The following is a 22,901-nucleotide window of genomic DNA, read 5'->3' on the forward strand; positions in this document are numbered from 1 at the left end:
CACAGTTATTGGGCCATCTTTATAAAGCAAGGTCCATACAACACTTTTGAAATGTCCACTTTTTCAACTTTGTGCACATAATGGATCCTACAACATGTGTCGTTACTACCCAAAAGTCAGAACAATAGCCATAAGCAATTAAGTGACATACAAAGACAACTCAAAAAAAAGGTTAAAATATGATGTACCAATTGAGATCTATGGGTACGCAAATTAGCCAGAACATCTATCGATATGCTTACCTTGTATCAAATTCTTAAATTTTACAACTATATTGCATTAATTTTAGAGATTTATTTTGCTTGGACTTACTATTTTTCTTCTTTCTCCTTTATAAATATAAGCTAAATTATAGTTCCACAAGCCACTATGAACATAGCAAACATACAATTATTACAACATCAAATTTTCATGTACAATACGAAACAATAGTTTTTAGAACATTGTCGTTAATGCATGTGACTTTTCGGTTTCCATTTGCTGCACACTTAATCTTCCTCTATATACATAAGGAAAATGTCTATGCAATCAACAAAATTGCCTTGCTTAGACAGTTTTGTGTGTTTAGTTTGTGATTAATAAATGGCAAAATACTATCTAATCAAGAGAATTTTGTCGGCTACATAGACAACATCCCCACATTGGATGAACTTAGATTTAAAACCCATGTGCACCATAGGTGCAATGGAATACATGTTTGTACTCTTTGCAAGAGATATATTTTTCATTAAAATAAGCAACAAAACAAAGGTGTTGGCCCTATATACAAACAACCTGTAGGCGACATAAAAGAAAGGGAACAACACAAGGATGTTGACCCTAAAACAAGCTCACAGATCGGACAAGCCTTTAACAACAAGTCAGAAGATCACTGTAAAGGCCTACCAAACCAGCAACGGCCCAAGTTGAGTGGTGAGAAAAACCCAAAAGTTGACTCGAAGAAGTTTGGGGAGGGGAAGAAAGCTTACCTTTCCACCTGCGACAAACAACAGCCCAAGCAACATTATTATTAGAAACATAAGGAGGATCAAGCAAACCCATACCGAACGCACATTGAATGGTTCGTTAAGAAGGTTAAAAGAATGTGTTTTGTATTTTCTCTAAAATTATTTAAACTAACAAAGGACACAAAGCTCTTTGGCTAATAGAAAATTGTATTCAAAATAGTGGAGGCGTCAAGGTAATGAAAGCACCAAAGAAGGAAGTTATTAGCATGCAAGTTGGTAAGCACGTATTACTTAGTATTTATATATAAAGAAAACCTACATTAGTTAGTAGATCTCTTTTTTTAAGCTTAAGTAAACGAGGACTGTAACAAACTTATTGAGAAACCACATTCACAAATTTCTGTCAGCTACATGTTTAAGGTTAAAGAATATGAATTCAACTTCTGTCAACAAAGATGAAAACTTACAATAAGCTCAGTCATTGTCAATTTGAGCATGACACGTGATGCACACCCGTCTTGGCCAATCAAAGCAAATGGTCAACCGCAGGCATTAAAATGGGAAAAGTTAAGCTCAAGATGCCGAAACATATTATTTTCATAACCAACTTAGTAAGAGATTAAATATTTACAACCAAAATGATGTGGCATCTCTGCTGTACTGCAAGGGACGTGTGATGCTAAAGTCTTGAGCTAAAAGAGTTGGAAACAAGGAGAGGAAATCCTAGATAATCTCCCCAAATTATGGAATTCTATATTTTCCACCATCCTATTGGCCTTGCAGTAGCTTGGGCTATAGTTTAACAAATATTTGAATCCCTGTTTAGAAAGTAGGAATCAATGGGCAGAGACAAAAAAACAGGACTGCGTTTCTACCAAGTAAAACATGTTAATGATCCAATCACTTCCTTTAAATAAAAGAAAAATAATAAATAAGATGGATCAAACTTCACATCCAAAATATTTCTCAACAGAACTCCATCAGATATACAAACCTCAGAGCTCCATGTAAACATACGAGGGATGAAAAACATGCATTTGGATTTCCATTTTTGGAAATCTATGTAGCCTAATGTACACATTACATGTTTACCAAGATTATATCTTTTTAGACAAAACCGAGTGAACTCCTACGATAGTTCCCCACATCTTTCTTTTTTTCATACAGCTGGCTTGTTTAGATTTTGCCAGAGGTTGTTATGAACAAGTTGGATTTATTTATTTTTAAATATAAATGTTAACTCCATGACACAGCATTACAGACCACGTGAGAAGGAATTTTCCTATGGGCTACAGAAATAGATTGCTACTGTATGATGCTGTCAAGTAACCATGTGGGAGCGACAATAAAATATGATTTGAAAACAGATCATACTTTGCAACCTTAATAAGCAGTCTTCTGTAGACTGATACTGATAGACAAATGTATTGTTGGCATAAATCTTTACTTCGGTTAACAATGGAACTACCAAAACTTTCAACAAAAATTTGATTTATTGTTTATCACTCAGTCTGTGCTTTCACTTTTTAAGTCCATGAAGAATGTCATTAAGAACTTGTTTCTTAAAAAAAAACCAAGAAAAACAACCTATGACGATGCATTTCATCTAGACAAGCCTATGGAACCAAAAGGAAGGCTTAAACAGCTAGGGTACTGAAATCAAAAGAAAAAACAAGTTAAAAACCAATGATGTCAAAGAAGAAATCAAATGAGTTTCCCTAGCAAAAAGAGTCAAAAAGCTCGTTTTTCTTTCATAATTGCCTTAATGCAAAATAACCTAAAATCTTCAAGTTAAAACTCAAATTGTGTCAAAACTGGAATAAACTTTAAAGTTGCAAACTTAAAGTACTAACAAAAAATGTATTTCAACCAGATGCTTTCTTTATCTGTATCTGCAATATTGACTTTAAAATACAGTCAAAACCTACAAGGAATAACTATAGATCTCCACTGAAAAGTGAAAATCGTAAGCTATGCCTCAATACAGTAATGTAGCAGCCACTCGGCATTGTTAACAACACAATTATAATATCAATGTTTTTACCTTCCTCAGAAAAATGGAGTTGAAAAGAGACAAATTGAAATCATTGAGAACCAGGAGGCCAACTTGTAGGATCAATTGGAGCCTCCCAACTTGTTGCAGCCGATCCAGGAACCGTTGGTACTGGAGCTGCATCCCATGCTGGGGCCATTACTGGAGGGGCTGCCGCATCCCATTGAACAGCATCAACAGGTTCTGAAACAGATCAGAGAACCATGAAACAATTATACACACCAACATCCAAGAGCATCATAACAGGTAAATTCCAATCATGTGGTACTGCATTATTTGCTGAACTAAATCATGACAAATTTATAAATGGTTTTTACTTCTGTTAGTAAAACAGAGACTAACCAGCTGCAGGCATCCAATCAGCAGGAACTGCAGGTATTGCAGCAGGAACTGCAGCAACAGTAGCCTCCCCCCACTGGGCATCACCAGTATCTGCACCCCATTGATCTGCACCAAGAGCAAAACCAGGAGTATAGTCAGGCTGTGCAACCTCCTCTTCTTCACGTTCCTTGGCTTCCTCTGGCTCCCTATAAAAGAACAGGTCAACCTGCAGTAGCAGAGAAAATATCATCTTAACCATTGCAATAATTGCTTAAATGTGATGTCCCCACTTTGATATAAAATTTAATAATAAATAATAAAATTAAAATATTAAAAACGGTTAAATTAAAATATAAAGAATATAATTAAGATTTAATTAAGTTAATGAATAGTCAAAAGACATAAAATGAAAAGTTGTGACTCCCTCAAATATGAGATATAAAAGGGAGAAGAGAACTTCATTTGAGGAGGGAATTTGGGAATCAGAAGTGCAGATCTGATTTAAATAAGTACAGATTTGATAGTGAAAGGTTGTGTCCCTTTCAAAGGGCAGAAATAATGAAGAGTTGCACTCTTTCAAACGGTGCTAATGGTGAAAGGGTGTGTCTCTTGCTAAAGGGCATACATGATGAAGAGGTGTGGCCTCTCCCTCACATTGAGAGATATAAAGGGAAGGAATCAAAGCATCTAGTAACATCACCATGGATCAGATCAAATCAGAACTGTTTTTAAGTTACAAGTAGTAACATCCTTGTTCTTGGTGGTATGCATGGGGATGTTCTTGGTGGTATGCATGGGGATGTGCTTAATATGTATGCTTTATATATGAAGCCTGATAATATTATTATGCAGAATTTAATAGAAATATTAATATAGACTGCAATATGTATGACAGTCATAATTAAATATGCATTCATAGTACATAAAAGATTTATACAGTACAAAATAAGGATAATAGATTAATTAATGATAATGATGTTAGCAAGATTTATAATAGGTTGATATACAAACATATATACTTTAAATAATATTAATAAGATTATATATATATATATATAAGAATGAATTCTACATATCATGGATAAGATTATAAATAAATTACTTTGATTATTTATATGTGTATATGTCTTATCTCGTAATCAATCAAAGGAATGAATGCAGGAAGTAAATTGGGGAATTGCAGTTTACCGGCTCTCCCAAGCTAAGTAGGCTACCCCAAGGGATGGAATTGTCATAGTGGGACGTTCCTGCCTCTTGAGGGCCAAGAGGTAAGTTGTCATAGTGGGACGTTGTGCGCTCTTGGGCTTAGTTGGGATGAGCAGTATACAGGCACCCTCACGAGCCTTTCCTACCAAACTAGACTATAATTGGTTATGGTTAGAAAGACATGTTTATCATTCTATGTAATATATTTGCTATTATATTAATCCATGTATTTATTTGCCTATTCCTAAGTTTATTGAATGACTAGATGAAGTTACTCTTATATATTGAAAAAAATGATAAACTATATTGTGGAATTACTAATTTAGGACAAAATTCAGGTAATCACTAGTTGGGGACATTGCATTAAATGAGACATATCAAGAGTGAGAAATACATGGATGAATTTTGAAAACATTAAGTGACTAAGTTTATTACGCTAGCTTGACTCATCCATTTGAAGGGGTGGCTGTGCAACTGCTTGCATCTTAATGCTTAACGAAATAACAAAATTACAAATAGACTAAAGCTATTCAAAAGTGAGAAATGATTTTTGAAGGATCCTGGTCAATATAGAGAATGGAAAAAAAAAAGTCTTTTGAGTTAGCTACTTCTTATTGAAAAAGCAAAATTACATACAGACGTACATTATTCGAAAAAGAACAACTATTATGATTTTAATTTGTGAAGGATTCTAGTCAACAAGGAGAATGGTCTTAGTGTACTTGAGACTTGAAAACTCTAGTGTATTTGACCATAAGATAAAAAACTGCAGTGTATTTAACAAAAAGAGGAAAAGGAATGTAGAATGCTTTTGAACCCAAAGAAACACATTGCCATGAACAACCGGTTATTAATTGAACTTACCATGACATCCCAAGGATGGCCAGGGAGAATTGTCCCCCGCATTTGCAAAACCATCCTTGCCATCATCCAAAATAGACAACCAATGCTGTGTTTTCCCTTGTTATTGGCAGGAATGCTAATGTCAACATGTTTCATTGGAGAGTCAGTGTCACAGAAGGCAATGGTAGGAATATTACCAAGTGCTGCTTCTCTTATAGGCTACAAGGCATCAACATGAAAACTGTAAGAATTTAAGAAAGAAGGGGGCAAAACTAAAAATTGGTTGAAGATGTAGAGAAGCTTAATATAATTTGACTACAATGAATTATGCAATAAGAAATTCATATTGCCAAGAGCTCAAAGTTCACCTGATGGTCAGTTCTTGGATCAGTAAGAATCAGAAGACGTGGCTCATTAAATGATGTCTGAAGCTGATTTGTAAATGTTCCAGGTGTGTGCCTGCCAGCAATTGCCTGTGCTCCAGTATATTGGGCAAACTTCAGAATTGCTCTCTGTCCATAGGGCCTTGCAGACTGCACAATTATATCCTGAGGGTTCTCAATTGCTACAATAATTCTTGCAGCAAGCTGTAGCTTTTCCCAAGTTTTACCCAAATTGATAATGAAGATGCCTGCATCATAATCATGAAGGTCAACCTCAAATTACAAGCTTTAACAGGTAGACACATCATCACACAAAAAAATTTTGTTATACATCTGTATTCAATGAAAAGCTACAAGAAGAGCTTAAAATTAGTTTTTGTTTTTTAATTTACACATCTGTGCTAAGTATCAAGTAATCAGCTCAGAAACCAAGGACAGATTTTAATTTTTTATCACCTTGGATGTTTAATTAACTAGATAACCTCTATTCCAGCAGTATAGCAGCACATTTTAAGAAATCAATGTCTTTTGTCACCATTCACACTATAACAGGTTATATTAGTGTCAAATGATAAATTAATTGGAGGGCAAACCAGAACACATAAATTGAAGAAAGTTAACAAAGTAAAAAACCAGGAGACAATTGAAGTCTAGAAGTGGAAAACGCATGTATGTTAACTTTTCACCACAAAGCCTGAATCTCCCTTACAAAAATTAGCATTTATATTGCAATAATAAATCATCTCGATGTGAAAAATGTCACTTGAGACAAGTGCACAAAAATCATATAGAATTTTAGCATTGATGTCAGAATTCCAAATTTTAGGTCGAAATAGCACACACATTGTAGTTTTCTCAGCATTCAAATCAAAACTTGGGTTTAGAAGCCTCCCAAATCCTGTCTTATGTAGCTTTGGATTCTGAAAAATCTTGAGTCAAGACTGATCTAGGTGACAAATTGCATGCAAGGATCACAAACAGATTTATTTGTGATAAAAACAGAAATTATAGTCCGTTTTGTGTATAGAGAACAGTTCAAGACTGCAGAATTTTCAACCCTAACCTTATCCCCATTCCATAAAAACGGCAATTCATTTTCCTCCAAGTCATTTTTCTAGTAGGTCCTCATCTGCTGGCTAGTGTCTATCATTTTTCATAGAAGGAAATGTTGTTACATATAGGGGATTCTAGATGACTGCTCATTTCACTTTAATATGGTAAATTGTAAAAAGCCAGCAGCATAGCCGACCTCTTTGCTGTCAATCAACAGACTAAACTAAGGTAGTCGAGCATAAACAAACTAAAGCAATATCTATTGATCTGAAATCTCACCAAAACATAGGAGCAAAAAATGGCAACGTGATTAATCACGTTTAATCAGCACCCAGTGCCAAGGCCATTCCAGATAAAACCAAGATGGAATTTTTTACACTGCTGTTTTTAGGGTTAGGATAACATTGCTGGTTTTTCCCATTTTCCCATGTAATTGAATTCCTTTTACACTTTCCATTTGCCATGTAAATGCCATATAATGTAACACCACCGTGCATCAAAATATGCATATAGAAATTAAGAATTAACTCTAATTTAACTGCGCTACTTACTCAAAATGACAGTCGAGAAGGAAAGAATGATATGACAGAAAATGATTAAACAGATATTATCCTAGAAAACCCCAAGGGACAAAAGCAGCTTGGTAGTGGAAATTGCACCACTACCAACTTGTTATTAGCATCTACACAAATACAATGAGTTGTAAAATGCTGTGTAATACAATCTGTCGCTTGCTCTACTTGATTACATACACATTGTTAAGTCTAACTCCCTCTTGTCCAAAAATAAGTGTTGGGATGTCCTCCTTGTGTACATGTGCAAGGAGGTCCCAAAAGTGGAACTGGAAGGAGAAATTACAAGACTGATTGGTACACATTCTGTCTGCTGGCATAGCATGAAATCGCTGCTTTTAGTTATCAACAATTGGAAAACTACCAGGAAATAAAGTAAGCACCACAGCAGTTTGAAAGCTGCCCCCTATTAGGAACTAATGGTTCCAATCTACCACATTTTCTGGGTCGTTGCTGAGATTTATACTAAAAGTGATCCCAAATCACTCCTACAGTTTCAAAACTGTCACCAGTTGGAGAACCAACAATTCTCCTATGCTGCATTTTCCAGGATTTTTATAAGAGTTATGACTACAGAAAAGGATTCCACTAATAAGTTTTGTTTTACTTGATCCTTTATGCATCACACCTCCCTCCTTAGAGGTCCCACAAAAGTTTTATTGAAAAATTATATGAGAAAAGAGCTTCCCCATCTCTTCTTTTGAGTATCACTTGGCTTGCCTTGGAGCCTTCCCTTAGAGCCCAAATTGCCAAAATTCGTGGTTCCCTATAATATTTTTCTGCGGCACCATATGCTCTTGAAGTATTTCTCAGTCTCCCACTACCAAGTCCTCTGTTGAGTGTAGTTGTTCTTCACCTTATACATAATATGATCGGACACAAGCTTTGTCCAAGTCTTGTGGATTGGTGATGAATACCCTCCATATTATAGGGGTGTGAAGGCCTCCAAGGTACTTTATAGGCACATCCTCACCCTTTAAGACCATGCCCAATATCATGGCTTTCTCTTAAACTACATGTTGTAATCATGCAAACATTGCCCATTATCTTATTTGAGATACGGTCGCTCAATTTTCTGGTTAGTCTTGTGCCCAAATGGGACAAAAATTCTTGCATGGGCAATTACATAATGATAAATTCATTCTTTCCACCTCGACACAACTAGTTTCTTTTTCCTTCTGGAAGATGACAAATAATTCTCACAACATACAAGAGCAGCCTTGACATTTTGAGAGTTGCAAAAGACATCTTATGTATCTCATTAACATTATGCACACTAAAATTAACCTCCACTTGTATGATCCAAACATCTAAATGGATTCAGCATTCCCTTACCCTTCAAATGATTTTATGTTCGCTTCCATTCTCAACTTTAAATGGGGCATGTGCAGATTTTACCTCAGTCTTTTTTTCGTTAATGTCATCCAAGAAGATTTCTTGGTCCTCTAGAACCTCACTGGAATCTCCAAAACCAAATTTCTTGGCAAGAGATAATACTACTAGACCCATAGAAGACTATTCTTGGCCTAAAACTCCTATTGGTAAAGCATGCATTGTTGTTGCGTCATCTAATTCCAAATTCACAATCAATATATCCATGTTGCTCACAAAGGCCATCATATGATTGTTTACAATGTTGAAGGTTCTCCATTCTCACCTCTTTATTCCATATTTTTGTTATAGATATCTAGTTTAAAATGTTGGAGGAATCTGGTTTGCAATTTAGCAGCTATTTATTCTGAGAAAACCTAGTCGCTGTCATACAAACACTGCTATTTTCCACAAGTCTCATAAAATGGATTATTAAATTGTTCTGATACCAAATTGATCTGTAATCTCATCAAAATTATATTATAGAAATTATGAATCAACACTATTTTGGACTGTGCTACTTATTCAAAATAGGTGACAGTTTTAAAGGACAGAATGCCATAAAGATTTTATCCTAGAAAAACCTGCTTGGTAGTTAGTGCTATTGTATTAGAATATTTAATTATATTTTAGTCACCTATGTTTAGTTCCTTGTTTGATGGTCATTTAGCTTTTAAGTTAATTAGCTTTTAAGCTTTATTTAGCATTTAGTTTTTTCTTTTTAGTTAATTAGCTTTTAAGCTTTATTTAGCGTTTAGCTTTTTAGGAGTTAACTTTAAACGACTTGTTCTTAATTTAGAACATCGTCTTGTAATCTCTATATATATGCTCGTATATTGTTGAATACATTATCCGATTATTGAATCATTCATTCTATTTATTTTTCATGGTATTAGAGCGGGTCAATGGGATTCTTTAAAGTTTGGCGAATTTTTTAATAAAAATTCATGGCCTTCTTTCTGGAATATTTTCCAGAATTTTTTTTTATTGTTTTTTTATTAAAAAACGATTTTGCTTTTTTGAAGGCTTTTGAGGGTTTCGAGGATTTCTGGTTCGTGGGCTGGGCAGCAGTTCATGTTTTTTTAGAGTTCTAGAGATTTTCGGGCCCACAAACTGGAGTTTTTTTTTTTTTTTTGCAGATTGAAAATTTTCCTAGGGTTTCTGCAATTTTCGACTAGGGTTTTGACCGTTCAGTTCAAGTCGAAATTTTATATTGCTTGCAGATTCTTGGTGGGTTTTTCGAGACCTCAATTGGGTCGTTGTTAGATTTTTTTGGGTGCATCGATTTCCATGTCTCAATTTTTGAGCCGTCGGATTTGTATTCTGATTTTAGATTCTTGGTGGGTTTTTCGAGAGCTTTTAAGGGTTGATCTCATATTTTTCTGGTTGCCTCGTTTTCCATGCCTCAAATTTTGTGCCAGCAAATTTGCCTTGGAATTTAAAAACAGTTCACAATTTCTACTATTTCTGTGCACATTGGGATTTTTGCTGTTTTTTTTGGGCACCATTTATGCTGTTTTAAGTTTGCAGAAATTTTTTAATTTCTAGGTTTCTTCCAAACCTAGAAATTTGCACCTTAGAATTCATGCCAAAATTCTCCTCCAAGGTTTCAGATTTTTTGTGTAGCTGCTTCTATTCTGATTTTTAATCAGAATCTTCCGTCTCATTCTTTGTGCCTTCACTAGGTTGACCACGTTCAACCTCAGTTTCTGTGATGGCATCTTTGACCAACATCATGTTGGAATACAGACAGAAGTTCAACAACTGCCACAACACCTGAAACAGTGCATGTTCACGATATCTGAATATCGTTGCCTTTATCAGATTGATTTAGGCCAGACCTCGTCTTACAGGTCCCAGGGTTTTCACAATGTTTTCCTGAAAAATTGTCTGTCGGTTTTCTAATTTTTTCCACAAAAAATCATGGGAGGGTTTTCACCATTTTTTCCTCAAAAATTGTTCGCAGGGTTTATAATTTTCCCTTAAAAGTTATCTCATCTGTAATCCGCGATATTCGCATAAGATTTTAGTTATCTGGGTTTTACCCTTTTTTTCCACAAAAACGATGATTTGTAACCTCAAATTTCTTGGTTTTTCGATTTTCTCCTCAAAATCGTAAATTCTCTTTTCGAGGGTTCCTATTTCAAGGTTTGACAGTTTTTTCCTCAAAATCGTGCTTTGTTGCAGTTAGTTTGGGTCGCACCTGCCAGGGCGAACATCTGCAACCGTGGTATCTTGCAGTCAGTTTTGGAGCTGATACTCTTCTGCAAAAGGGTTTGCCGATTTTCCTCAAAATAATGGTTTCAGTTTTCAGTTTGGTTACCCAACGTTAGGTTGGATGGATTCTAGTATTCTTGGTCATTAACACTTTTCAGATCCAGGGAGGGTCTCCACTGCAACAGAGTGTTCTTTTCATTTGTGATCAAAAGACCTGCAGTGTCTTCTGTAGGGTAGTTAGTAGATAGAATGACCATTAAGGGAGGGTATTAGAATATTTAATTATATTTTGAGTCACCTATGACCATTAAGGGAGGGTATTAGAATATTTAATTATATTTTGAGTCACCTATGTTTAGTTCCTTGTTTAATGGTCATTTAGCTTTTTAGTTAATTAGCTTTTAAGCTTTATTTAGCATTTAGCTTTTTCTTTTTAGTTATAATTAGCTTTTAAGCTTTATTTAGCATTTAGCTTTTTAGAAGTTCACTTTAAACGACTTGTTCTTAATTTAGAACGTCGTCTTGTAATCTCTATATATACGCTCGTATATTGTTAAATACATTATCCGATTATTGAATCATTCATTCTATTTATTTTTCATATTGTACCGTTACCAAATTATTACTAGTATAGATATCTTACATGTATCCTAAGTCACCAGGTTTGAATTCGAATTCGAATTCGAGTTCAACAACCATAAAATTCAGATAAAGTTTGGCAAGGGTAAAAATTCGACATTAAATTCGCCTTTATAATTTTATTTTATTTAAAATATAAGTAATATATTCACAAAATTATAATTTATTAATACTAAAGTTTAAAATAATATTATATTTAAGTTGATAATTTTAAAAATTAAATTTAGATATTTAAATATGTTTAATTATTATTAAATATTAATATTAAAAAATAAAAATAAACAAGTAAAATAATATTGTTAAAATATATTTAATGTTAATATAAATAAAATTCTATTAATTTTTAATAAATGTAAATTATTCAAATATAAACTTTAGAAAAGTTTTAACTACATATAAGCAAACTTTAAAATATCCAAATGAAGTCTCGACCAAAGAGTGCAATGGTGGGAACAAATGAAAGCGGCAGGAGAGGGAGCAATCATGGAATGAATGAAAGCTAAGCCAAGATCGAACACTATCAAATCCATTGCTCGGCAGCCATCACGACTTCTACCAGATTGATCTCGTGGTGGTGTAGCTCGTCACGTAAAACATCTCCTCTCAACCACTATTTGTAAGGTCTGATCCAGGTCACTAACTAACTCTACACAAGCTATTGTTTTCACTACGCACGGAATGTCGTGAAAGCAAGCATTCGCAAGCATGGAAGTGAGAACGTTTGGATCGAAGGGCATTCTCTCGACGTCGCCATGGGAATGTTAGCAAGATGGAAATGGCAGAGGAAGAGCACTAGTTTTTACAAGCCCATCTCTTCAATCCACCATTTGTTTCGTCGCCAATGGAAAGGATTCAAAATTGAGAAAATCAAGCAAGGGTTTCACATTGCTTGAAGCGTGGTCACAGTCGAGCTGTCAATGACCTTGCAAGACAATCATGAGGAGGAATTTTGTTCTAGAAAAACCTAATAAATAATGCCTCGTACGAATTTAGCAACGAACTTTATACAATTTTTAAATGTTTGCCGAATTTAGAACTTCAACCATGAAATTCGGCGAACCCGATGACTAAGCATATATCTAAAAGATGCCACGAGAAATCAATCTCAAGGTGCATATATTTAGCAATCCTAGTACTGGCTCAAGTTTGGGTTTGCCAGTTTTATTTGTAGATTCGGTCCCAAAAAAATTGAGGTTGGGTTTGTGTTGGGCTTCGCTAGTAGAATACACATAAAAAATAATAAATAAATATTTATAGCCTAAAATCAAGAATACTAAACAGTAGACATATTTCCTAATATTTTGAATTTTCATTGTACAAGAATATTTATTAGCTATAAACAATATTGATAAAATTGATATAAATATAATAATAAAATTATAAATAAAGTGGCATGTTTGGGATCAGTTTCTGGGGGCCACATATTGTAGATTTGCGCATGTATGTTTAGCTTGCTGCACAGTGGAGTTGGCCTTGTTGTGGCTGTTGCACGGGCACCTTGGTGAAGCTAGCTTTCTCTTTAGTGCCGATTGCGGCATAGGGTGTTTCTTTTACCTTCTTTAATTGTCTCTTTAAGGGCCTGCACCTGATTTGGGCAGATTGGAGAGCCCTCTAATGTCTTTTTTCATGTGTGAAAGTTGTAGCTCTATGAGTTGTTGATGATTTATATTGCCCGTGGCTACACCTTTTAGGGATTCAATGGGCCCCTTCTTCATTCAAGCAGGTTGTCTGGGCTTTGGAACCCACACCCTCTAACCATGCAAATGGTCTTAACTTTTAATGCAAGCTATGGAAGATTTAAATATGAACCAAACGTATGAAAAATGTCCCAATCTAATCAATGCTTACTAAAAAGTGACTATCAACCTGTTCAAGTCATTAACCCAGAATTGGTTGCCAATGATGTATTGCTTCCAAGCACGCTCTAATCTATAAATTTATGTATATCAAAGTTTCTCTACCCTTCCTAGAGAAGTGGACACCTCACACTTGGCAACCAGAAGGAGACATGAAAGTTATTTTGGCTGCAAACATGTATTTTTTAAACCCTAGCATATGAGATTTGATCCCATGGAGGAACTCTCATCTCGTATTCAAGTTTGGATCTGTCTCTTCTAGTTGGCCATAGAATTCTAGAGATCTAACATTGTGCAATCTATTGGCGCTACTCTTGGGAAACCCATGGGCTCTTCTTATCTCACTGTAGAAAGAAAGGTTATTACATGTGCCCATCTGTGTTGAAATTGACCTTAACAAACCCCTCTCTAATTCTCTCAAAATCAGATTAACATGCAATGAATCCAACATATAGACCATGAGGCTTTACCTTTTCAATGGTGTGCTTGTCATGTGTTTAGCCATCTACGAGAAGACTACCCACAACGGGTTTCAATCCCAACTTCATTGCAGCCAAAGAGGCCTAAAATGAAAGCTTTAGCGAAAGGTAAAAACCCAGCTCATGGAATTATTTCAAAGGGTTTTAGTCAGGTGAAGAAGCATAATAGCGGAAGAGCTTTGAATCATCCAAGAGGGAATGCTACAAGAGGAAATGTTAATAATAGATTTGAAGCCTTAAAAATCTTTGAAGAACCAAAGCCTATCATTGCCTAAACCTCCAAAGGTCCAAGGAGTCCCTCAAGTTAGACCTACAACAAAAGAGTGCCTCTTACAAATATTCTAAAGTGGGGAGAACGGAAGATCAAGAAAAAGTAAAGATTATTGGGGAATCCCATGTGGAATCAAGTGTTACTCCCACACTCATGCTCACTTTTCCAATCCTCACAAATGAATGTTATTTCATGGAATACTTGGGGTTTGAATAGCACCCCTCTCTCAAAATGTTATCTATGATCAAATTTGCAAGCATAAGCCTAATATTATCTTTCTTCATGTAATGTCCCCTTTTGTAAATGCCCTAGTTTTTTTTCCCTAAAACCACACTTTCAAAGTAAAACAAAAAAAGGAATAGAGGAATATTAACTTAATCATATGATATACCTAATTTATTGATGGAATTCAACTGTAGGGAAGCTAGGGTAAGGTGATTCGATAGGGTGTCATAGAGATCCTCTATCCTAGGCCCAAGAGTAGATATACCATCCCTCTTGGCCTCATGTGGCCCGTGCCATCAATATATGAGGTGGTGTACCTAGTAAGGTGTCCTATATTGTGTCCTATATTCCCCCTCATCTTGCCATCCATTTCCCACTTCCTATGATTGAACTCCTTGGTGTGTTAAATTCACCATATAGAGGGATGAGGTGTATTCACAACAGGGTGCCCCGGAAGCCCATCTCTTCTAAGCCCAAAGGCAGTACCCTTTGTACCCCCTTGGCCTCATGGGACCATTTGGTCACCACCATGAGGTGGCTGATGGTATGATGAAAGAATAAGTATCCAGTAGAATATTGAGAGGGGGGGTGAATCAGTATACTGAAAAACTAATACAAACTCCCAAACTCAAATTCAACCTCACAAAGTAAACTCACTTATCAAGATCAATACTCAACATCAACCAACATCAACCAGTTTGGCTGTTATGACAACTTAACAGTAAACAACTTCAATCTTGTAAACATCAAAAATGCTTAATCATATGTCAACATATTCATCTCTCAATGCTTCCAGTTATCATGCCATTTTAGAATAGTTAAGTAGTTGATCAAATCAACAAATAAGATCATAACCACAAAAACATTCACCACTTGACACAAATATTTATGTGGAAAACCCAAATAGGTAAAAACCACGGTGAGATGAGACTCACAAGGATAGCTATCTGAACTCTTCTGAAGTTCGCCCTATTAGGAGCCAAGCATGTTAAAGCTTTTACAATAAGTCATGTTAAGAACTAATTCCGGTTAGGAATCACCCGATTAAGGGATTTACAAATATGCCTTGATGAAAAGCACAATACCCTATTAGGAGTAACCTCGCTGGAGGAATTGAGAATCCAAACTAATGGACTACCTTGTTAGAGGATTTAGAAAGTAACCAAGCTTGTTGGAGCTTACCCGGTTAGGGGATTTCAATTAAAGTTGTAATTGTTAGAAAACAACAGGTTTTCTTGATCTGTCTAAATAGCACTACATCTGCTTGATCAGATCCTTCTTAAGCTTCAATCTGCCTTTACTCAAACTGCAGATCCATCCACCGATTAGGCAACCACACACTCAACTGGTTTCTGCCAATCTTGTCAACTTTGCCAACACTTAACAAAACAATATCATTGACCTTAAATACAAATCAACTAGGTCGGTAACACAACAAAAACCTAATTCTCATCATCAAGATTACAAACAAGTCGGTACAATCTTGACCGTTAGAAATCATAACAATCTCTTCACATTCTTCAAGAAAATTCCAACCGCTCCATGATCACCGCTTCATCGAACTTTGTAACCCATCACGCGCTATGCATTAGATGCAATCCACTTTGCTCCTTTCCAAGATAACAAACGAACGTGCCAAATCAATTCTGAACTTATCCTCATACAATGATCATACGTGTCTCCATCATTACCGCTCAACAATAGATCTTAAACCAACAAACTTGATCGGTTAGGGTTTAACAAAAAACAAACTTGATCGGTTACATAACATAGAAAGGTTTAACCCTTTACACCAATTCAACTTACAAACTAACATATACCGGTTTACAACATCTTCTTCAAAGTTTATCATACCGGTTACAAGACAATAGCAATAACAACAATAACATCAGCAATATCATGAATATCATTCACCAATTCAATTGACATCAATGACAACATATCATTAATGCAATCTATATGCAAAATGTCAACAATCTAAAAATGACAACAGTGGCATATCTAGAAGCTAAGTCACCAGGTTCGAATTCGAATTCGAAGTTCGACAGCTTTGAAATTCGAATGAAGTTCGATGCGGAAAAAATTCGAAATGTATAAAATTCGAATTAAATTCGCCATATGTAATTTTTTTAAATTTTTAATAAATATATGTAATATATCTATAAATATTAAATAAAAAACATTATTAAATAATAAACCTAAAAAAATATTAAATAAACAACATTATAAACATTAAATAAACAACATTATAAACATTATAAATAAATAATAAACCTAAAAAATATTAAATAAATAATAATAAAATTTATAATAAACATTATTAAATTGTTTATAAAAATATTAAACCTAAAAAAAATTAAAAAAATATAAAAATATATAATATAAAATTACAAACTATTAATATAAAATTATAAATTTTTAAACATTATAAACATTATAAATAAATAATAAACCTAAAAAAATATAATTATAATGTTGTTTAATTAATAAACCTAAAATTAAAAAAAAAAACAGAGAAGCCGAAGCCTACCTATGCAGCAATGGCCGTGGCCCGTGTGCAGGTCAACCGTGGGCGACGTCGGGTTGGGGTAGCAATGGCGGTGGCCCGTGTGGAGGTCATCCGTGGGCGACGTCTGGTTGGGGTAGCAATGGCGGTGGCCCATCTGCAGGTCAACTATGGGCGACATCGGGTCGGGGTAGCAATGGTCGTGGCTCGTGGCTGCAACTCCGTCCATGGCGGGTAGCAATGGCCGTCGCTGCAACTCCGTCCATGGCGGGTAGCAATGGCCGTCGCTGCAACTCTGTCCGTGACTGCAACTCTGTCTGTAGCGGGTTGCAATGGCGATTGGAACTAGTGCGTGGCGTCCGTGACTGCAACTCTGTCCATGGCCGCCCATATTTATAAAACAAACCCGACGAAACCCTAAAACACGCAAAAAAACATTTTTCGCCAGCCCTAATTTTTTATTCGAATTTAATCGAATTTTTAGGGAATGTTTCAAGTTCGGCGAATTTCGAACTTCAAGGTTCAAATTCAGCCGCACCTGGTGACTTAGCCTAGAAGAGTATACCATCGCCATACCCATCTTGTAATCACTCATTTCCTCTACCTTGGCTGACTTTAATAATCATTCAGGACATATAAAGAATTCCAATATCATGCAAGTGATTTACATATAATAATCAAACATAAGCAACAGCAAATCATTAATCAGTAGTGAACAGATACAAATAATATTCACTATGCTATATAAGCAGTCATAAACAGCTATGTAAGGTTAATCAATAATACATATATATACTATGTCATGTACAGAAATCTTATACCAAACTATAGTATTGAGTCAAACTGCGGTACATTTCATTATTAATATTCAATCTAATCTGTCAGATTTGATGATATTTGTATGATTGATTGATTGATTCAATGAATTCCTTTGATCGGATGATTTCAGGTATTGGTGAGTGATGACTAAGTGATTGTTGATTAAATGATTGATAAGTGAGTGAGTGAGTGATCCTTGAATGCTTGGAATGATCTCTCCTTTATACTTTATTGAGGGAAGAATCACCACCTTTCATAGGAATTGAGGCACCACCTTTCATAACAAATGAGTCGCCACTTTTGATTGCTGCCTTTGAGAATAATACATTATTCTCCAAATTGGTCTCCCTTCCTTCTCTTCCTCAAATGAACTTTCTTCCCTTTATATCTTCCCATGTGAGGGAGAGGTCACATCTCTTCATCATGCCTGCCTTTTGGCAAGACACACAACCTATCACAATTTCCACCCTTTGAAATAGTATAACCCTCCATAATTCTTGCCCTTTGGAAGAGTCACTTCCTTATCTACTTCCCATTCCTTTCTTCTTCCATTAATCCTTCCTCGATCCATATGCTTCCTTCATTTCTTCCCTCCTCCTTATCCCATTCAAATGATCTCTTCTCCCTCTTATATCTCATTTTTGAGAGAGTCACAACTCTTCATTCCATGCCTTTTGACCATTCATTAACTTAATTACATTTTAATTTTACTATATTATATTTTTATTATTTTATGTTTTAATATATTATTATTATTTATTATTAGATCCTATTTCAAAATGGAGACATTACACTTCAAGAAATGAAACTCTTTGTTGAATATATGGTGGCCATTCTTCGAAACTTTGCAAAGGCAAAAAGGGCTATCAATGCCAATGCATTGGTGCACAAGGTTTTGCTAGTGGATTGGCAAGTCTATGGGACCCTTGTCAGTTTGCAGCTTCCCTTTGGTTTGCAGATAGACAGTCTCTTTCTTTGCTTGTCTCCTATTTTGAAACTACCAATTCCGTCCTCCTCACCAATTTATATGCGCCCATGGACTTTCAAGGTAAAAATTTCCTTTGATCTCAAATAAAATTTGTTTAATCTTGTTTTCCTTCTTTTCCTTGGTTTATGGCAAAAGGATTTAATGCAATCCTCTATTTGGAGGAAAAGTTAGGGCAATTAGAAAGAGTTTGGAGTCCTTCAATATGATTGATGTTAAACCTAGATCTAGTCTCTTTACTTGGAATAATAGATGTGGGCAAGATTCTATTTCATTTGCAACTTCATAGATTCTTGGTCTCTAAATATTGGCTTGGTGATTCTCGTGTCCTTAAATATTCTTCATTGGATGGGCTCAAATCACTAGCCAATTAAGTTCTCAACCTACTCTTTTTTCCTTGTTAAAAAGCCACCCTTCAAGTTCTAATTGATGTGGCTCGAAGATTAATCAATCTATGCTTGCACTCCAAATGGGTCCCTGGAAGGAAAACCGCCCTTTGATACATCTATGTACTTAGAGGCTGCCATTTGTGAAATTCAAACTAAAGCAATAAAATAGATTCCATTTTGGTATCATTTCAGGAAGAAATAAATAGGCATAGGTGGTCAATTTAACTTTTTTGATTGAGAGAATGACCAGGGATTGGCTTCCTCAAGAATCCTCCTCCCTAAAGATTTGAATGAATGGTCCTTGCAAGAGGAAATTCTCTAGAAACATAAATTAAGGATAGATTGATCGCAGGAGGGGGATAGAAATACATCCTTTTTCCATAACTCTGATAAAAACAAGCAAAAAAGGAATATCCTTGCCTCTCATCTCTTCTCAAAGAAATGCTCTTTCTTCTTTCCATGATATTAGTGTGGAAGTTGTTTGTCACTTCTCTTCCCTCTTGGGTGCTGCCACAATAGTATAAGATGTCAAACACCGAAATCTATCACACAACCTGGAATAGCCCTATATCCTCCCACCCACCAACTAGAATGAACAAACTGTTTTCAGCCCAAAAAATGCAGTGTAATCAGAACTCATTACATTGGCAGAAAAAAAACCATAAAAATTAAATGCATGAATGACAGTAATCAGATAAAAATCACACTAGTCAGAAGTCCATTTATTACAGAAATCAAAACTATTAAAACTAAACACATAGATTTCTGTTTTCAGCTAAAAACTAAAAAATGATCAGAATTTCACTAATTGACAGACCAAGAGCCCTCACATCTCAAAGAAGGAATAACAGATATCCCCTCAAAACTACACAATGATCAGAATCCCAGCAAATAATAAAAAACCAATTGGATAAATCATCAAACTCAAAAGAATGAATAGTGTTTTCAACTCAATGACAAAGTAGTGAGATCTCTAGCAGTAGACAGAACCCCAAAAATGTTGAAACTGCGTGCATGAAAAACAGTTCTCATCCTGAAATATGATGAAAACCAATGCGGTCAGATTTCCATCAATTGATGACAACCAATAACCATAGAAATTATGTGTGCATCTAGTAAAAAATCATCTCAAAACCTCACAGTGATCAGAATTCATCAACTGATAGAAACCCAAAACTAGCAGAACTAAAATCGTGAATGACAAGATTCAGCTAAAAACACAAAGTGGCCATAAGTTAGACCTACATAAATTCAATAACACCCAAAACTCTCAGAGCTAAATTCATGAAAACAGTTTCCAACTCAAAATCATTGGTGCTAAGAATCCTGGTTATCAACACACAACCAAAACTATCCAAACTAATTGCACAAAAGCAGTTTTCTGTACAAATCCCCAAAGGGAAGAATATTCTGTCAATTGACAGAATTTAAACCCACAATTGTCAGAACTAAATGCATGAATCGAAGTCTCTTGCTCAAAACCACATTGATCAGAACTCCTTCGATAGACAGAAAACAATAACTGTTGAAGCTAAATACAGAAGAAAATAGTTTTCAGCTCGAAAATACAAGATGGCGTTAACTCCATTAATTGACAGAAGACCAGTATTATGAGAATATTATACATCAGTTTGAGCTCAAAAACAGTGCAATCAAAATCCCATCACTCGTCAGGAACCAAAAGAACGCCTCAACTAAATGCACGAACAACAGACTTCAACTAAAAAAGAGTGATCAGAACTTATCTACTAAAAGAAAACCAAAAGCCCCCGCTAGATACATGAATAGAACACTTCAACTGAAACCCACAAAATCGTCTGAACTCCCATCAATTGATAGAAACCCAGAAGCACAACCATAAAAAAACCAATTTTCAGCTCAACTCCGCAATGCCCAAGTAAAATTCGCCATACCCACTTCCTCTAATTCTATCGAAAATGGCTTACAATACAAAATTCGAGCGAGAAAAACTTGAAAACCGAGAAGGTCGATCGACAGAAACCCAAATCAAGCAGGCTACCCGTTTTCAGTTCAAACATACAATGCTGAGGTGCAATGTGACACACCCACTTCTTGTAATTCTAACAAAACTGGCATACAATACAAAATTCGACCCAATAATCCTTGGGAACAGAGTCCGTCAGTTCAGAGAAATCCACAACCATCATGATAGTAGTTTTCAGCTCAAATCTACAATGCTTAACAAAAGTACGACATGCCCACATCTTAATTTTAAAAAACAAAAACGTACCGTCGATCAGAACTTCCTTGAAAAACTACAATACAAAACTTACACTCAAAAAACAAAATTACTTGAGAACAGAATCCGTGATCGGACGAGAAAGACACAGGCATCCGGATCTTACCGTCTGAGCGCCTCTTGAAAACGTATCGCTCCATCTGAAAATCACAGTTCTTGGTGCCGAGATGGACATCGGCTGCAAGCATCATCTGAATGTCTGCTTCCCTCTGCGTTAAAACCTTATTGGCCGCCATTTTTTCCTCCCCAAGGGAAAGAATAACGATCTCTTTCCCCCTTCAGATGTTTGTTTCCGCCGCAGATCCGTTTCTTCTTTGATCAACACCGATGCCTGGTTAGTATAAACCCCTCATTCCTATACCCTAGGACGAATGATTCGTTAGCATCTGGTCATATGGGTTTTGTTTGTTTGTCATCCGTAGCAAAGCGTTTAGCCATGGGGGATAAGTTTTTTGTTTTTAGGCCTATTGTTGGGCACCTTGCCCTCGATCCTTCATGGTGCCCATGTCATATATACGTATTGCTGCTCTTAAGTAGCTTATTAGAGGCTTATTAATTATTTTTTATTTCTTTTTTTTTTAGGAGAATTAGTAAGTCAGTCGAGCGATTTGGAGTTCAGTTTTTAAACAAAGTGAACCCTCATAACTTATGGATTGGGTTTGAACAAACCTACAATTAGATAAAAAGAATCGATATCAAAACCTACATGAGACAAATCCAAAACCTTTATTACAAAAATTTGAATGTATATCACAATGTTAATGATTTACAACTAAAATTTATAGTATGATCACATTAGCAAGACAATAAAATCACTCTTAAAATAGACTTCCAAAGACTCTTCAATGGTTGAGAAAAGCTTAGTTTAAAATATGCTTACCCAAACACAAATATTTGAGAATAGATGCACCTTACACTACTTCAAAGTTAAATTAATTAATATTAGTAGTAAATGGTAATTAAATGTAGTATAAGGTGAGTCAGAGCTCTGAGGAAGTTGAATGGTCTCTAGCCATTGTAACTTCCTGGAGATTTTATTTCACTGCAAGTAGCTCAGGTTGGTGTTCTTCGTCACTCTTGTCTCCTTTGTTCCTCTTATTTCCTCTTTTGTCAAGTTCTAATCATTTTTTTTATGGCTTGTTTGCTTTGTTTTTATGTTATTTACGTGTTTGCTTGTCTGTATGTTAAGTTAAATTGCAAGGATTTTTTTTAATATTTGAAATCAAGTCTCTGACCCACTTGGGTTGTGGGTAGTATCCCAATAACAAGTCTTGCAACCAATCTTCGGTCAAAATTGGCATAAAGCCTTCATTTATTAAGAGTGTACCCCCTGTAGTCAATTTGTCTCTCTTGGGCCACTTGGCTCATGGGAGATGGAACCGACATGACTAAGGAGGTGAATGACAAGGTTGAAATTAATGAACTCCTACAAGCACAAATTAATGAGTAAGTTTCTGAAAGAGATAAATTCTCCAAAGACAACATATAGAGATGCCCTAAGCTTGG

At 35.5% G+C, this 22,901-nt stretch overlaps 1 protein-coding gene across 2 annotated transcripts; it reads right to left on the reverse strand.

Annotated features, from left to right (window-relative positions):
- Positions 1-370: 370 nt before the first annotated feature.
- LOC131051348 (small ribosomal subunit protein uS2y) lies at positions 371-21,838 on the reverse strand. 2 transcript variants are annotated; one of them, XM_057985815.2, is made up of 6 exons: positions 21,502-21,838; positions 5,739-6,001; positions 5,392-5,589; positions 3,343-3,547; positions 2,992-3,183; positions 371-976 (listed from the first exon to the last, which is right to left on the reverse strand). In XM_057985815.2, exons 1-5 carry the CDS (start codon positions 21,629-21,631, stop codon positions 3,032-3,034), a joined length of 948 nt encoding a protein of 315 aa, XP_057841798.2. In that variant the 5' UTR covers positions 21,632-21,838; the 3' UTR covers positions 371-976; positions 2,992-3,031. The 2 variants fall into 2 exon arrangements, with proteins under 2 accessions (XP_057841798.2, XP_059069798.1); XM_059213815.1 differs by lacking the exon at positions 371-976 and having other exon boundaries at positions 2,809-3,183.
- Between the last annotated feature and the right edge of the window lie 1,063 nt (positions 21,839-22,901).

Source organism: Cryptomeria japonica, chromosome 11 (genome assembly GCF_030272615.1).
Source record: "Cryptomeria japonica chromosome 11, Sugi_1.0, whole genome shotgun sequence".
NCBI classification, from domain to species: Eukaryota; Viridiplantae; Streptophyta; class Pinopsida; order Cupressales; family Cupressaceae; genus Cryptomeria; species Cryptomeria japonica.

Coding starts and splice junctions, on each gene's coding strand:
- LOC131051348 (XM_057985815.2), bottom strand. CDS start 21,631: ATGGCGGCCAATAAGGTTTTAACGCAGAGGGAAGCAGACATTCAGATG. Junction 5,590..5,738: donor ATCCAAGAACTGACCATCAG/GTGAACTTTGAG, acceptor GATGCCTTGTAG/CCTATAAGAGAAGCAGCACT. Junction 3,184..3,342: donor TGATTGGATGCCTGCAGCTG/GTTAGTCTCTGT, acceptor GATCTGTTTCAG/AACCTGTTGATGCTGTTCAA.